At 40.1% G+C, this 17199-nt stretch overlaps 1 protein-coding gene across 2 annotated transcripts in view; it reads right to left on the bottom strand.

Moving 5' to 3' along the window:
- Nucleotides 1-16963, bottom strand: part of rasgrp3 (RAS guanyl releasing protein 3 (calcium and DAG-regulated)) — a 37105-nt gene extending 20142 nt beyond the window's left edge. Inside the window, exons 1-5 of one of the 2 annotated variants that reach the window (XM_063006783.1) lie at nt 16611-16963; nt 10542-10667; nt 2136-2308; nt 1747-1849; nt 284-346 (exon numbers count right to left, since the gene is read on the bottom strand). In XM_063006783.1, coding sequence (XP_062862853.1) covers nt 284-346; nt 1747-1849; nt 2136-2205 — 236 coding nt within the window. In that variant the 5' untranslated portion in view covers nt 2206-2308; nt 10542-10667; nt 16611-16963. The remainder of the gene's footprint in view (nt 1-283; nt 347-1746; nt 1850-2135; nt 2309-10541; nt 10668-16610) is intronic. The other variant, XM_063006782.1, reaches the window with a different exon arrangement.
- Between the last annotated feature and the right edge of the window lie 236 nt (nt 16964-17199).

Below are 17199 nucleotides of genomic sequence, written 5' to 3'. Positions count from 1 at the left end.
AAATCAGCCACTAGTCTGTTGGGTGGGAAAAGATGGGACTAAAAAGTGGGCGGGGTCTTGGTTAACAGGCCGAGGTGCCTGTACAGAAGTGGAGGAACGTGGAGATCAGCGCGTGACTCTCCGTGAGTGAGACCGACGCACCGATCCACCAAAGCACAGGGGGGATAAGACGGGGTCGGTGGAATAACAGGGGCCCAGTCCAGCTGTGTGAGCAGATCAGGATGATGGTGGTGGTGTGTCTAAACAGTCTGTGGCCCCCTGCAGGAGGTTGTGAGTTCTTTACCTCATGAGGTAGCAGATCTTCAGCCGGGTCGTCTCACGCTCGTCTCCTGTACAGTCTCGATACGTAGAGCTCTGTCAAGGAACATCAGCACACGTGTACACACAGATACACCCACGGGGCCCCCAATGTGTCCAGGGGCCCCAGAGATAATGGGGAACAAGTGTTAACAGAAGCCCAAAACTAACAAGGGCCCCAAGCTAATAGAGAACCAGAGCTAACAGGGGCCCCGTAAACTTCTCTGTGGCAGAGACTGTTTGGGTGGTTCATGTTTGGGAAGATCAGATCAAGATACAGAAATGTTACAATTGTACAAACCCAGTTCCAAAAATATTGGGACAGCAAGTAAAATGCAAATAAAAACAAAGATCAGTGTTATTATTATTATTATTATTATTATTATTATTATTATTATTATATTATATTATTATTATTATTATTATTATTATTATTATTATTGTTATTATTGTTATTATTATTATTATTATTATTATATTATTCTTATTATATTATTCTTATTCTTATTATATTATATTATTCTTATTATTATTATATTATTATATTATTATTATTATTATATTATTGTTATTATTATTATATTATTATTTTATTATAATTATTATTATTATATTGTTATTATATTGTTATTATATTGTTATTATTATATTGTTATTATATTATTATTATTATTATTATATTATTGTTATTATTATTATATTGTTATTATTATATTGTTATTATATTATTATTATTATATTATTATATTATTATATTATTATTATTATTATTATTATTAATAATAATAATAATAATAACAGCGTTTACAGGCATTTAAAAGAAAATAAAACAATATTTATATATTTAATTTAAAAATATTCATATTTTATGAATTTTTGTCATTTAAAACCACAAAACATTTAAATAAATTCAGGACAGGGCAGTGTAAGACCGGCGAGCTTGTGGAACCATTATAAACACTTGCTTTGGAACCTTCCACAAGTAAACCAGTAAATGGGTAAAAAGTAAAGCTCATTCCTGCAAGAGTGCAAAGAGTCCTTCAAAATGTAAATATATTTTGTAAAATATTTTGTCTGTGTTTGGTTTTTAATGATAAACTGGTTAAAATAACAATTTCCAAATCATTAGTCTAATTTTAACATTTTTCCTTATGTCCCAACTTTTTTGGGACTTTTTTTTTGTTAGGTTGCCACAGTTGGGCCCTTGAGCGAGGCCCTTACCCCTCAATCACACTGTATTTGTTCACATCTGTATCTGCTGAATGGCGTAAATGTGAACGAGCTGCTGATTGCGGCTGCGCTGACCAGTATAATCATGATAGAAAATGCTGCCTGTACAGCCAGAACAATAACAAACCCACAGCGGAACCTTGTGGGACACCGTGTACTTGCTAACAGGTTAATAACACCGGCCGTTCCGACCCGACCCGCAGAGCGGGTGAAGGATATATGATGAGGAGTTTTCCCGCCAGTTCTGTGGAGGAGACGTACCAGCGGTGCATGAGCAGGAGGGTCCGGGGTAACGGGTCAGCGTTCAGCTCTCCACCATCATCTACACACAGGAACACAAGGAGACGAATATCACATCTGCTGAGGTATTTCACTTTAATTTAGTCATATCCGTTTCCCCAGTGTGAACCCTCTGCCGCTTGCACGACTTCCCGATCTGATCTGAGCACTACATGCTGAGGCCCTGTAATAGATTGTAAGTGATGCCTTTCACTCCTGTGTGTGTTACTGCATCACACCTATAATTCCAGGGACCCACTGCAACCCTGACCAGGATAAAGCACCATTAACATGTGAAAATGAAATGATATTTGAACCTAGACACTCACCGAAAGCGCTGATGCAGGAGTCCAGCAGCAGGTCGAGAGGTGCCGCTTTACCCAACATACGCGACCCCATCACCTTCAGGTCTTCAGACCTCAATCACCCGTATTAACGCCATCGGGTTCCTCTCGTCCGGGTCCTCGCACCTTCACAGGGTGAAGAACTCCTCACCCGCCCACTGCAGAACGACCAAAAACCAACAAAAAAATATATATAATCATGTTTATTTACATTTTTTACTTTTGTGACATTTAGCGGCTTTTATCCGTAGTTCAGAGCACCATGATGGGCTGGAACCAGCAATCACAAACCGAAAGCAAAACAAAATCAAAAATCAAAACAAAAAATCTAAACAAAAACAAAACAAAAACAAACCAAAATCAAATCTAAAATCAAACCAAACAAAAAAAATCTAACATCAAAACAAAATCAAACATCAAACAAACAAAAAAAATCAAACCAAAATCAAACCAAATATCTATTCAAACATCAAACCACAATCAAACATCTAACCAAAAACAAAACAAAATCAAACAAAAAACTAAATAAAAAAAATAAAATAAAAAATCAAACCAAAATTTAATAAAAAACATAAAAACAAACCAGTCAAACTAAAACCAAAAATAACCAAAAAAACTAAATCAAACCGAAAAACAAAAACACTGACCTTCTGATCACTAAGCTACACTACTGACTGTACTACAAAATCATACCAAAGGAAAAATTTTATTTTTAATTATTGTTATTATTATAGGATTACAAACCCATTTTTAAAGCTCTAGGACTCCACTGAACCCCACCGAGAGTCGTTAGTAATTATGAGCTAATAAAGGAAGTTAGTGTATAGAACAGGGCTAAGTTTATCTTAACCTTTATCTTAACGAGTCGATCAAAAGCGCTCTGAGCGTTTTATAAGAACAGCGTGTCAGGAGTGAAATGTGGTGGTGGTAGCATGAATTATTTTGAACGAAAGTGAAATGAACATGTTAGCGAGAAACCGCACGGCACAGGTCACGCTAATCTACACGCCAGCCAGCGACACGAAACCACAAGCAAAGTTCATGATGCACGCCGAGCTCAGACCTGCGACCCTCACCAGAGTCCTGAGAGACCAAACTTACACGTCTGAGGCGGAGGAGGAACAAACCACCTACACCTTATAGCCAAAAGTATTGGGACACCTGACCGTGATCTCAAAAGATGTCCAGTTTTGAAAACAGAGTGGATGCCAGGCCAGGTCGACAGCTATCTGGACTATCAGGTCTGGGAACATTTACCAAGGGCTCAGAACGATTCTTTCAAAAGCCCCGTTTATATAGAATTATACATAATAGAATTAAAATAGAGCGACTGTGTGACTGTGACTGTGTTCTGAGAAGCTTCTCACATGATTTTGAAGTGTGTCTGTGGGAATTTTAGCCGGAATTTTGAGTCCATTAGAGGGACCCTCGTAACCTTAAGGAGTTGAAGATGATTTGCCAGGAGGAACAAACCAAAATCAAACCAAAAACAAAAAACTTCAAGCGCAGAGTGAAGTACGGTGGTGGGAGCATCGTGACACAGAGACACTTCTCCACAGGGACAGGGGTGCAGGCATGCTGGAACAGGAAAGGTCCTTCCCTAAACTGTTGCTGCTTTATACGGCTGATTTATTAGACCTGTTAGTAACTGTTGTGGCTGAAACAGATAAATTCAGTCATCCAGTCCACCAGAGGGCATCAAACACTCGAGAGAGTCTCACACACACACCAATCCACCCTCCACACGAGGATCGAACCCGGTTTCTTACAGCTGATTTTATGCACGCCATGCGGCAACTAACAGAGCTCCTACGAGGCCGGAAGGAATATATCATAGAGGAACGTAAACAAGGTCGGAAGGTTGTGGGTTCGAATCCCTTGTGTGTCGTGTGGGCTGGAGCGTTTGTGCACGACACAGAAAGTGGAAATCCCCAAACACTGTTCTTCCTCCTCCACCGTACTTCACAGTCGCTCCGGGGTCCAGTGGCAGTGTGCTCAGCACAAATCTGTTTAACCGAGACGTTCACGGGCGTCCGAATACTTTCGGCTCTCTCTCCTCTCCGAGCGAGGGATTGTTCGTGTAAGCGGCAGCACCACTTCCTGCCATTCTTCTCTCCCGCCGCGCATATTTCCTGTCTGCGTCCGGCTAAAAATACCCGCCGCGCCGAAGGTGAACTCGACACCGCACAGGAAGTGAGTCACGGCGCTGGAGGGCGTGGTCGGGGTCTGTTCTCCTCGCCGCCAATCGAGAGATATCAGAGCGTTCCACCTTAAGTGTAAACAGCCGACCTGAAAAACACCTCAGTCCACCTTATGAACACGCTCCAGGAGTGTGTTTATGTTCAAGTTCCTAAAGCTGTAGCTCATCAGAGGAGACGGTGTGTAAACGGAGAGTCAGGAATGTTTTCGTTTGTGAGCGGTACAGTGGGCATGTCTATATAATAGAGGAATGTAAACAAGGTTAGAAGGTTGTGGGTTCGAATCCCTTGTGTGGAAGGGCCAACGCTGGCTGTGCCATAGAAGAATATATCATAGAGGAACGTAAACAAGGTTAGAAGGTCAGGGGATCGAATCCCTTGTTTGGAAGCCGTTAGACGCCACCCAAGGGCCACTCAAGGGACCAACGCTGGCTGTGCCATAGAGAAGTATATCATAGAGGAACGTAAACAAGGTCAGAAGGTTGTGGGTTCGAATCCCTTGTGTGGAAGCCATTATACACGGCCCAAGGTGCTGCTCCGGGGCCCAACGCTGGCACCAGGGCTGGGCGCTGATCGATCGGATCAGTCGACGTTCCGGTTCGTCCCAGAGCTGTCGAGTGGAGCTGAGGTTGGGGCTCTGTGCAGGTTGCCAAAGCTTATTGCTTTTTAAACTGAAAAGGTCCTTCCCTAAACTGTTGCTGCGTTATATGATAGATTTATTACACCTGTTGTGATGTAGATGGTGCGTCACTCGCGTGTTCGGGTTCAGATTCAGATTTCATTCAAAATTCAAAACAAAAACAGACTGTCGGGAAAAACTGCTGTAAAAGACGTAATGGATTCATTATCCGAGTGTTTCAGTGTGTGTGTGTGTGTGTGTGTGTGTGTGTGTGTGTGTGTGTGTGTGATGAGTAAACTACCCTCCGCCCACACCCCCCGCCCACGCCCCCCGCCCACGCCCCCCGCCGTCCTTTTTTACTTTGGAATAAATATAAAAGACGGCCGTTTTTGTGCCGCCGATCAACAGTACAGCTCTCGCTCTCCTCTGGAGAAAGAAACTGACGTCAAGCGTCGTCGAGCTGTTCAGCTTAAACCTCCAACGTGCTCGAACCGGCGACGCCCGGCGACAGCGGCGCGTCGATCACGATCCGGCGTCCGGCAAGAGAGCGTGAGCGGCTGAGCAGAAAAACACCTCAGTCCACCTTAAAAATACATTCCAGGAGGTATTTTTGGACTAATTAATATGAATTGATTCGTTACATCTGGTGTTAATGTTCAAGTTCTTAAAGCTGTAGCTCATCCTAAAGCTGTAGCTCATCCTAAAGCTGTAGCTCATCAGACGAGTGAAACGGGGAGTCGGACATGTTTTTGTTTGTGAGCAGTACAGATTACGATAAATTGAAAGCTTCCCAGTGGGTGTGTCTATATCATAGAGGAACATAAACACGGTCGAAAGGTTGTGGGATTGAATCCCTTGTTTGGAGACCGTTATACGCCGCGCCCAAGGGGCTCCTCAGCGGCCCAACACTGGCTGTAACGTCCCGCTTTAACACAGACGGACCAGAAGCTGGATTCAGGGCGACAGACGAAACGATTTCTTCATTACGACCTTTACACTCTTACAGCTCGTACTGTCGGGAATCCAGGGGGCGCCAGACTCCTCAAATAAACCAGCTATAGTCTCGGTCTAGCAGAAAAAAACCTCTGCTAACCAAGAGATGCATCGTTAACAATAAATTACACGTCAGTAAAATGGAAGATCATCCGTCCATAAGGTGAAGCTGAGGCAGAACGATTTCTCTTACAGCTCGTACCGTTGGGACTCCAGGGGGCGCCAGACTCCTCAAATAAACACTCTCTAATCTCAGCTAAGTTCAGCGATCAGCGTCTAGCAATAAACAACAATAAATTATGACAATAAACAATACATCAGTAGAATAGACGATCATCCTTCCATGAGCTGAAGCTGAGGCTTTACACTCATACAGCTTCTACTGTCGAAACTCCAGGGGGCGCCAAACTCCTCAAATAAACCAGCTATAGTCTTAGTCTAGCAAGAAAAAACTTCTGCTAATGAAGAGACGCATCATTAACAATAAATTATGACAATAAACAATACATCAGTAAAATGGAAGATCATCCGTCCATGAGCTGAAGCTGAGGCAGAACGATTTCTCTTACAGCTCGTACCGTCGGGACTCCAGACTCCTCAAATAAACACTCTCTAATCTCAGCTAAGCTCAGCGATCAGCGTCTAGCAATAAACAACAATAAATTATAACGATAAATTATACATCAGTAAAACAGAACATCATCCGTCCATAAGCTGAAGCTGAGGCTTTACACTCTTACAGCTCGTACCGTCGGTACTCCAGGGGGCGCCAGACTCCTGAAAGTCATCTTGTCAGCATTACAGAAGCTGTAGGAATCTTTATGTGTAGCTCTTATACAGGTCAGCGTGTCACAGCGCCCCCTGCTGAAACTCATAGCCGATCTCGATTTGGACATACCTAATTCCCCTTTGCAGTTCTGGTCCCCTTGGATCCTCAGCAGGCTCAGCAGGTACAGAGGACCAGGTGACTTTATGATCGCATTAACTTGACACTAGGGGGCGCCGAGATTCTGCACCCAGCCTTTTATCAGACTGGCACAGCCTTCTATTTTAGTCGTATCCGATTCCCAGATGGTATTTTCTCTCTACTAATGCAGACTGAGGAGGGTCGTGAGTAAGACACGCCCCCTCCGAGATGTGTGCAGTACCGACCGCTTCTTTTCACCTGTGGCAGGAAGGTTCATACGGAGATCCGTATCACGCACAGAGAGCTACACATCGATCCCCTGTCTCTGTGCAGCACCGCTGGAGGGGATTCCTCATCACTGCTGCAGTTACGCCCTCTGCTGGCTGATCGACGGCGCTGCACAGAGACCAGATCCGCTCAAACAAGACAAAACACAGGAGCTAAAAATCACCGGCCGTCATTTCCTGTCATCAGTAAGCCGCCAAAAATAACTAGACCGATATTTTAGACACAACACCCCATAGCCACTTCCTTTATCCCCCATAGAACAGGACCTGACGCTCCCCCCCCCCCCTCCAAAAACAAACAAACAGATCATCAGCTCAGCAGCGGCAGGACGTTCAGACGTTAGCTTCATTATGTAACCGTGTAACCGTCTCCGACCACGCTCACGTTTACCTGACCGGACATGAGCTGGGGGTCGAGGGGGGCGATTACTTTTTCACGGGGGTGATGTGGGTGTTGGGTAGCGTTGTTCTTTAAATAAATAAGAGAATGAGAACGGACGATGTGAATAACGTGTTTGGCTGTGTTTGGTTTGGCTGTGTTTGGATGGGTTTGGTTTGGCTGTGTCTGGATGGGTTTGGTTTGGCTGTGTCTGGATGGGTTTGGTTTGGCTGTGTCTGAATGGGTTTGGTTGGTTTAGGCTGGATTTGATTGGCTGTGTTTGGATGGGTTTGGTTTGGCTGTGTTTGGATGGGTTTGGTTTGGCTGTGTCTGGATGGGTTTGGTTGGTTTAGGCTGGATTTGATTGGCTGTGTTTGGATGGGTTTGGTTTGGCTGTGTTTGGATGGGTTTGGTTTGGCTGTGTTTGGATTGGCTGTGTTTGGTTAGGCTGTGTTTGGTTTGGCTGTGTCTGGATGGGTTTGGTTTGGCTGTGTTTGGTTTGGCTGTGTTTGGTTTGGCTGTGTTTGGTTTGGCTGTGTTTGGTTTGGCTGTGTTTGGATGGGTTTGGTTTGGCTGTGTTTGGATGGGTTTGGTTGGTTTAGGCTGGATTTGATTGATTGGCTGTGTTTGGATGGGTTTGGTTGGGTTCAGTTTGATTCAGTTAAATTTAGGTTGGTTTGGTTGAGTTTGTTTGGGTTTAGTTAAGTTCAATTGGATTTGGCTGCATTTGGTTAAATTTGGTTGGCCTGGTTTTGGTTAGGATGGGTTCTGTTAGGTCCGGTACTGTGTTTCCTCCTGACAGTGAGCGTAGGAATGCGCTGGTGCAGGACCTGGACTGTAGATGAACACCGGTGGTGCTGTGAGAAAGCAGGGTTTATTTCTGATGCTGCTTGTGGTTTTGTCTGAAGGAGGAAATGAAGCTTCTACTAAACTCAGAGTGTACAGTAATACACACACACACACACACACCACACAGCCAAAAGTATACGGACACCACATAATCAGCTGATGGACGTCCGGGTGCGAAACCAAACCCTTCAATACGGACCTGCTGGTATTCTTTATACTACACATCTAAAACCTGGACCCCTGAGCAATAAAGAAATAATACAGACTAATACTATATTTACCTGATAAAAGTAGAAAGAAAATATTTCTAATGTTTCACTGATTAACTTTATTTTAGATTGTAAATAGAAACACATTTAAAAATTCAAAAAAGTCAGGACTTTATTTATAATTTATTTATTTATTTATAATTTATTTATTTATAATTTATTTATTTTAAATTAATTATTTTCTTATTAATTAATAATGTTTTTTATTAATTATTTGTATAATTAATTAATTAATATATTTATTTATTATTTATTTAATTATTTTAATTAATTTTTTTCATAATTCATTTATTTATTTATTTTTATTTTATTCATTTATTTGTTTATTTATTTATTTTTACTTTATTTATTTATTTTATTTTATTTATTTATTCATTCGTTTATTTATTTATTTTATTTATTTTATTTAATTAATTTCTTTTTATTTTATTTCAGCTCTATGGCGCCTGTGTGCTGAGTGCTCTTCTCTATGCCTCAGAGACATGGACTATCTACAAGGCACAAGAGCGAAAACTAAACTCATTCCATCTGCGATGCCTACGCAAAATCCTTGGCATTAAGTGGCAGGATCATGTGTCCAACACCAGAGTTCTCGAGTTGTCTCAGCGAAACTCCATTGCAACCATCCTAAGCACAAGGAGAACGAGGTGGCTCGGTCATATCAAGCGGATGGAGGACACTCGTATCCCCAATCCTCCTGTCTGGTGCTTTTGTTGGTGGACAACGGCAACGAGGACGTCCCAAGCTGCACTACAAGGATGTGTGTAAAGTCACACTGAACAACCTTCAGATCAACCCAGATGCCTGGGAGAAGATAGCAACAGACAGGAGCAAATGGAAAGCAGCAATCCACACAGGAGCCTCAGTCTACAAGAGACAACAGAGAAGGAACCAAGAGCTAATGAATCAATGCAGGAAAGACAGAGCTGCATCTTCCTCAGCACCCTGTGGGATAATCCTTCCCTGTTCCACATGCAGTCGCCCCCGTCTGTCCAATATCGGAGGGATAAGGCAAGCCGTAGCCTAGTGGTTAAGGCACAGGACTAGTAATCCAAAGGTTGCTGGTTCAAGCCCCACCACTGCTAGGTTGCTGCTGTTGGGCCCTTGAGCAAGGCCCTTAACCCTCAATTGCTCAGACTGTATACTGTAATGTAAGTCGCTTTGGATAAAGGCGTCTGCTAAATGCTGAAAATGTAAATGTAAATGGATAAGTCACGATCCACGATGTGTCGTGGATCCACAAACATCTGCTACGATCGTCTGTCAAGACGCAAGAGCCAAGTTAATTAATTTATTTTTATTGAATTTATTATTTATCTGTAAATCACACGGAGGCCACAAATATAAACGCTGCTCCTGCTGTAAAGCACGGTGGTGGTAGCATCACGCTCCAGTGCTGTTTGGCTGAAAGTAAGTAAACGAAGAGACGAAGAACCTCTGAATCCAAACAAGTCAGAATAAGAACGAGACGAAGCTTTAGGATCAGCTTCACAAATCCTGACCTCAAATCTGCCAAAAATATGTGGACGGCACTTAAACGTCACGTCTGTATCAACAAAGCTACATCTGGGTTCAACTTTTACTTATTTGGCAGGTTGGGTGAGAAGATTGGCAGAAGCAGAGCTGCACCAGAAGCCTGTCGAAGGTCATCGAAAGCAACTGAGCGACACACACACAAACACACACACACACTATAAATAGGCACGATTTACTGGAAACAGGAGCAACAGCGTTCTGTACCAAGCCACCGGGTGTGTGTGTGTGTGTGTGTTCTGTACAAAAGCTAATTATTACAGTAACGTGCAGATCGGCACAAAGCTCGCATTCTTCCTGCTCACACACACACACACACACACACACACACACACACACACACACACACTTCCTCACCTGTACCACTGCTGCTTTTTGAAGTGGGGAAGTGATTCTGCAGCAAACATCGAACTTCCTGTAGTTCATAAACACCTCAGCTCATCTCACACGCTCCTGCACTCAGATATACCATCACTAACAGGCCTGCAGATTCACACACACGCACACACACACACGCACACACACACGCACACCTCCGTAACACTGACGGTTTTCAGCTCAACGTTCTCATCACAGTTCTGCTTCTATTCATTCATTCAATCAATCAATCACGCTACCCCTACGATCCAGGGTTCAAATCCCCAGCTGTGCTATCGACCCGTCGGGCGTCCACATGCACACACCATCGGCTGTGCCTGGTGATTCCGGGAAAACAGGACCCACGTGACCCTGACCAGGAAGACCCGGTGGTAAAAGCATTAACATTAACACTACATACTCGCTCACACTTACTTATGTGGAATTTAAAGCAGCCAATCTACCTTCTGCATGTTTTAGGAGTGCAGAGGAAACTAGAGTACCTGGAGATAATCCCAAAATAGAGCAGTTGAAACTCCTGGGGGTGAGGATTGAACCTAGGTTCACAGGTCTCAAAGGCCATGCTGCACCCGCACTACCTGCTGCATGAGCAGTGTTTGTATACGCTGATTCATTTACTAATTGACTCAGTGATTAATCAATTGATTCATTAAATGATTCAATCACCGAAATAAATCATTGCGGTTTTTTTCCGATAAATTATTCGATTAATTAAATCAATTATCAATTAAATGATTTATTCACTTAATTCAACTATTTATTGATACATTAAGTAATCTAACAGCTGATTGGTTGATTCGTTAATTGATTAATTAATTGATTGAATCACATTCATAGCAAGACGCAAAATATGCGATGAGTTCGGATTTGTTGTGTTACTGCATCGTGCCTGGTGATTCCGGGGAAACCGGACCCACCGTGACCCTGACCAGGAAGACCCTGTGGTAAACACATTAACATTAACGCTACATACTCGCTCACACTTACGTGGAATTTAAAGCAGCCAATCTACCTTCTGCATGTTTTAGGAGTACACAGGAAATTAGAGTAGAGTAGTATAGAGACTCCTGGGGGTGAGGATTGAACCTAGGTTCCCGAGGACACAAAGGCCATGCAGCACCCACACTACCTGCTGCATGAGCTGTATGTATGACGCAGTGTTTGTTTACGTCGATTCACTTACTAATTGCCTCAGTGATTCATTAATTGATTCACTAAATGATTGAATCACGGAAATGAATCATTGTGGTTTTTACTGATGAAATAACGCACAGTTGCTGATCCGATTCATTTATCAATTAAATTATTGATTTATTCCCTTAATGTAAGTATTTATTGATACATATTTTAATAACTGATTGGTTGATTAATTAATTGATTGACTTATTGATTGAATCACATTCAGCAAGACGCAAAATATGAAAACACGACCTCGAGGGAAGAAAATTCTGCACATATTAGGCAAGATTAAAGTTTATTACTGACTTCATTAAATAAATAAGTAAATAATTAAATAAATAAATGTCCCTTTAATTTTACAGAAATTGTGACCATGTCTCTCACACACACTTTTGTTCTTATTAATTTTTTTTCTCTTAAATTGGTATCACTGTTTGCACTTTTTGTCTTACATTTTAATATGTATATCAGTCATTTTTATATATTGTATATTTTCTATTTTCTACGACGGTGAAGGTTATTTACTCTTCTGTGATGCAGCATTAATGCAGAAAAGTACACTGAGATCTTAGAGCAACATGTGCTGCCTTCAACACGTCGTCTTTTCCAGGGACGTCCAGCATTTTCCCACCTGCTGCACACATTACGAAGGCGTGGCTGCAGAAGAAGAGGGTACGGGTACTGGACCGGCCCGCCTGCAGTCCTGACCTGTCCCCAATACAGAACGTGTGGAGGATTCTGAAACGACGACGACCCCCCGTACTGCTGCACATCTTAAGACGTGTTTGCAGGAAGAACGAGACAAAATAAAAGCTGAAACACTAAATCACTCGCTCTCCTCGCTGCCAAAACCTCTTTTAAGTGGTGAAAAGGAACGGCGACAAGTGGTAAATGCTTTACTGTCCCAACTATTTTTGGAATGTGTTGCAGGTCTGAAATGCAGGAATGGATGTTTATTAATAAATGAAATGAAGTTGAGCAGATAAAAGATGAAATATTTCAGCTTCATCCTGTCTGACATCAAATAAACGTCAATATAAGAAACTCTGTGTTTTTATTATTTACATTTTCCATCCTGTCCCAACTTTTTCTGATTTGGGGTTGTATTACTACTATTATTATTGTTGTTACTTTATTGTTTAATTATATTTCCTAAATATGTAATTAAGCTTTGGGGATCCATATATTGTCATGCCAATAGAGCTACGTTTGTGTGTGTGTGTGTGTGTGTGTGTGTGTGTGTGTGTGTGTGTGTGTGTGTGTGTGTGTGTGTGTGTGTGTGTGTGTGTGTGTGTGTGTGTGTGTGTGGTGTTTCCCTTCACACTGGAGAAAGTGACACACCGAGCATATCGAGCGGCGGGATGGAAACCCATCACCACCACATCATCTCGTACCTCCGACCTTCCGCTGCGTGATCAGAAAATTATTCAGCAGTAACGAACGAGGTGCTGTGATCTGTGATGGGAATCAAACCCTCACACAGCAAGAAGGTTCTGGGTTCGATTCCCAGGTCGAGCGGCCCGGGTCCTTTCTGTGTGGAGTTTGCATGTTCTCCCCGTGTCTGTGAGGGTTCCTATCACAGATATTTCATTGTCTGTGTGATGTTTGTGAATAGCTGCTGTAACACTGAAATATTTACTCAAGGATCAACAGAAGTAAATCAATCAATCAATCAATCAATCAATCAATCAAAATCCAGAGACGTGCAGCTACTGGAAATGACCCTGAATGTGTGTGTGTGTGTGTGTGTGTGATGGACTGGCATTCATTCTCTTAATGTATCAGACCCACTGAGACCCTGACCAGGATAAAGCTAGACGTAAAACAGACCCTGGATGAATGAAAGTGATTCAGTTTCAAATAAAGTACGTTTATTTCTGTCCTATTTAGAAATGATATTTTTATTTCTGTTTATATTTATTTCTGTATTAATAATAACGTTACTGATCACCCAGCTCTAATTACTGATCACCGCTTCACCGCTTCATGTTCTGTGTGAGACGGAGAGATTAAATCTGACTGAAAAATCTTTTTATTTTTAATAAGAGCTACAGAGTCTCAAACATGACCTACAGCAACCACGAGCGAGCGAGCGACCGAACCTGTGACTTCACATTAACAGAGTAAATAAATAAAATAAATGAAAAAAATAAAAAAATAAATGAAAAAATAAATAAGTAAATGAATAAATAAATACATTAAAAAAATTACAAAATAAATGAAAAAATAAATAAGTAAATGAATAAATAAATACATTTAAACAATTAAAAAATAAATGAAAAAATAAATAAGTAAATGAATAAATAAATACATTTAAACAATTAAAAAATAAATGAAAAAATAGATAAGTAAATGAATAAATAAATACATTTAAACAATTAAAAAATAAATGAAAAAATAAATATATAAATGAATAAATAAATAAATGAAATAAATAAATGAAAAAAATAATAAATGAATGAATAAATAAATGAATGAATAAATACATAAACAAAATAAATAAATGAATAAACCAATAAATAAATGAAAATAAATAAATGAAAAAATAAATAAATAAATGAAATAAAGAAAGAAAGAAAGAAAGAAGTAAATAAATGATAAAAAATAAATAAATAAGTAAAGAAAGAAAGAAGTAAATAAATGATAAAAAATAAATAAATAAGTAAATGAATAAATAAATAAATGAAAAAAATGAATAAATAAATAAATAAATGAAAAAAATGAATAAATAAATAACAATAAATAAATGAAAAAATAAAATAATAAATGAAAATAAAAAAATTAATGAAAATAAATAAATAAATAAATAAATAAATAAATAAATAAATAAATAAATAAATAAATAAATAAAGAGAGAGAAACAGAACCATCTGCACTTTCTAACCCTAGATATACACTGTATGATCAAAAGTATCGGGACGCTCTTCTAATTACTTGTTTCAGCCACAACAGACACTGTAATAAATCTATCATATTAAGGAAAGATGCTTCCAACTATGCAGCAACAGTTTAGGGAAGGACCTTTCCTGTTTCAGCATGAAGCTCAGTTTAAAAACCAAGAAGCTCCAGTGTCCTGCACAGAGCCCTGAGCTCAGCCCCACTCAACAGCTCTGGGATGAACCGGAACATCGACTGATCAATCAGCGCCCAGCCGTACACACGCTCAGCACAAATCCCCACAGACACACTTCATAGTCCTGTGAGAAGCTTCTCAAAGGAGCGGCTGCTGTTCTAGCTGAAAAGATCACACAGAGAGTCGGTCTGTTCTAACAGTGCTTAGTTTTTATAACAGGACGTCCGACAAGCTCACGGTCAGGCGTCCAAATATTTTTGGCACTGTAGAGTATAGTGTGTGTGTGTGTGTGTGTGTGTGTGTGTATAGAGTTCATGTATATTGTATTGTGTGTTTGTGTGTTTGTATTGTATAGTGTGTATGTATGTGTATAAGTGTGTGTGTAGAGTGTGTATTGTATAAGTGTGTTTATAGTATAGTGTGTGTGTAGTATAGTGTGTGTGTTGTATTGTGTGTGAGTATTGTGTGTGTATTGTATTGTGTGTTTGTATAGTGTGTATGTATGTGTATAAGTGTGTGTATAAGTGTGTGTATAGTATAGTGTGTGTTTAGTATAGTGTGTGTGTATAGTGAGTGTGAGCATAGTGTGTGTATTGTGTTGTGTGTGTAGTGTGTGTAGAGTGTGTGTGTGTGTGTGTGTGTATAAGTGTATACTGTGTGTGTATATAGTGTGTGTATTGTATGAGTGTGTATAGATTATAGTGTATGTGCATTGTATCGTGTGTTTATGTACTGTATTGTGTGTATATAGTGTGTGTATATAGTGTGTGTATAGAGTGTGTGTGTGTGTAGTGTGTGTGTCTGTATGATTCAGTATTTTAGCACAAACAATACATGTAATATTTAATATTGATTATTGATTATAGACGACTAGTACTGGTTACTGGTGACAATTACTGGTGGTTGATTTCTGGTCACTGATTACTGGTTATTAATTATTGATTACAGAATCACGTGACTGTTCATGTGTAATAACACTGATGATCAGTTTGATTGATTATAGATTAGAACTGATAGAGTAACAGCAGCTACAGCAGCAGAAACAATCTGAGGTGGCTGAAATATTAAATATTCATATAAAATCTAAAATCTAAATGATAAAATATTAAACAATTAAACAAATGAAAGAGTTTTTTAAAGCTAAAAAGGTAAAAAAAAATTTTTTAAATAAATAAAAGAAATCAAACAAAAACAAACAAAATAAAAAACAAACAAAAAATTAAACAAAAGAAAAACAAACTAAACTAATAGCGTAACAGCAGCTACATCAGGAGAAACGATCTGAGACTGCTGATAAAAATATTAATATAAAAATATAACAAATAAAAGATAAAATAATAAACATGAATGATTTATTGGTATAAATATGAAGTTTTTAAAGTAAACTTTCATCTTTACTTTATTAGTAAAATTATTTAAGGTTTTTTGGACATTTGTTGTGATTTTAAATTTTTTTAACCCCACATGAATAAAACAGTGCTGTTGTGTGTTGATGACGTGAAGCTTGACGACACATCGGAGTGATTTTAATAATAATAATAACTAATAATAATAAAAGATTATTACTGCAGTGATTGATGAGTGATTGATTCAGTGTAAATGTTTCCTGACTGTAGACGTTTCTTCAGCTCTAAACACTGAATATGTTTGTAATTTCTCATCTTCAGCTACTTTATTAATGTTTTAATGAATGTTTTATTTCATTATAAAGATCAAACGAGTGAAATTAAATTAAATAAAGAATAAAAACACTTAAAATCAGATCCTGAGAGAGAGAGAGAAAGAAATGATCTTACCTTAGTGACGCTTCTCCTACGTCCACCCAGTCCTGATCTGTGTTAGTCCATCTGGGTCCCTTTACACACACCAACACACACCAACACACACTCACACACACCAACACACACACACTCACACACACCAACACACACTCACACACACCAACACACACTTACACACAACACGGAATACACACTTACACACTGATAAAGGAGATGTGATGAGAGCAGAGTTGAACTGCAGTGTGAGAGCAGAACATGTGATTCAGTCCTTCTGTCTCTCACCACACACACACACACACACACACACACACACACACGCACACGCACACGCACACACACACACACGCACACACACACACACACCCCTCACTCTCCTCCTCTTTTCCTTCCTCTCTTTGTCCGTCCCCTCAGCACAGGACGTCACTCCATCAGTGGTTCTTTCCTTTTTCCCCCAAAATGTTTATACACACACACACACACACACACACACACACACACACACAGGGTGGACAAAATATCAGAAACCCCGTGTGCCAATCCGTATCATGGCCTCTTGGTGTTTGGGGAGAGACTAAAGTACCCAGAACACCACACACACACACAC

The sequence above is a fragment of the Trichomycterus rosablanca genome, chromosome 13, assembly GCF_030014385.1.
Source record: "Trichomycterus rosablanca isolate fTriRos1 chromosome 13, fTriRos1.hap1, whole genome shotgun sequence".
In the NCBI taxonomy this organism is placed as follows: domain Eukaryota; kingdom Metazoa; phylum Chordata; class Actinopteri; order Siluriformes; family Trichomycteridae; genus Trichomycterus; species Trichomycterus rosablanca.
This window is presented reverse-complemented; position numbering and strand designations above follow the sequence as displayed.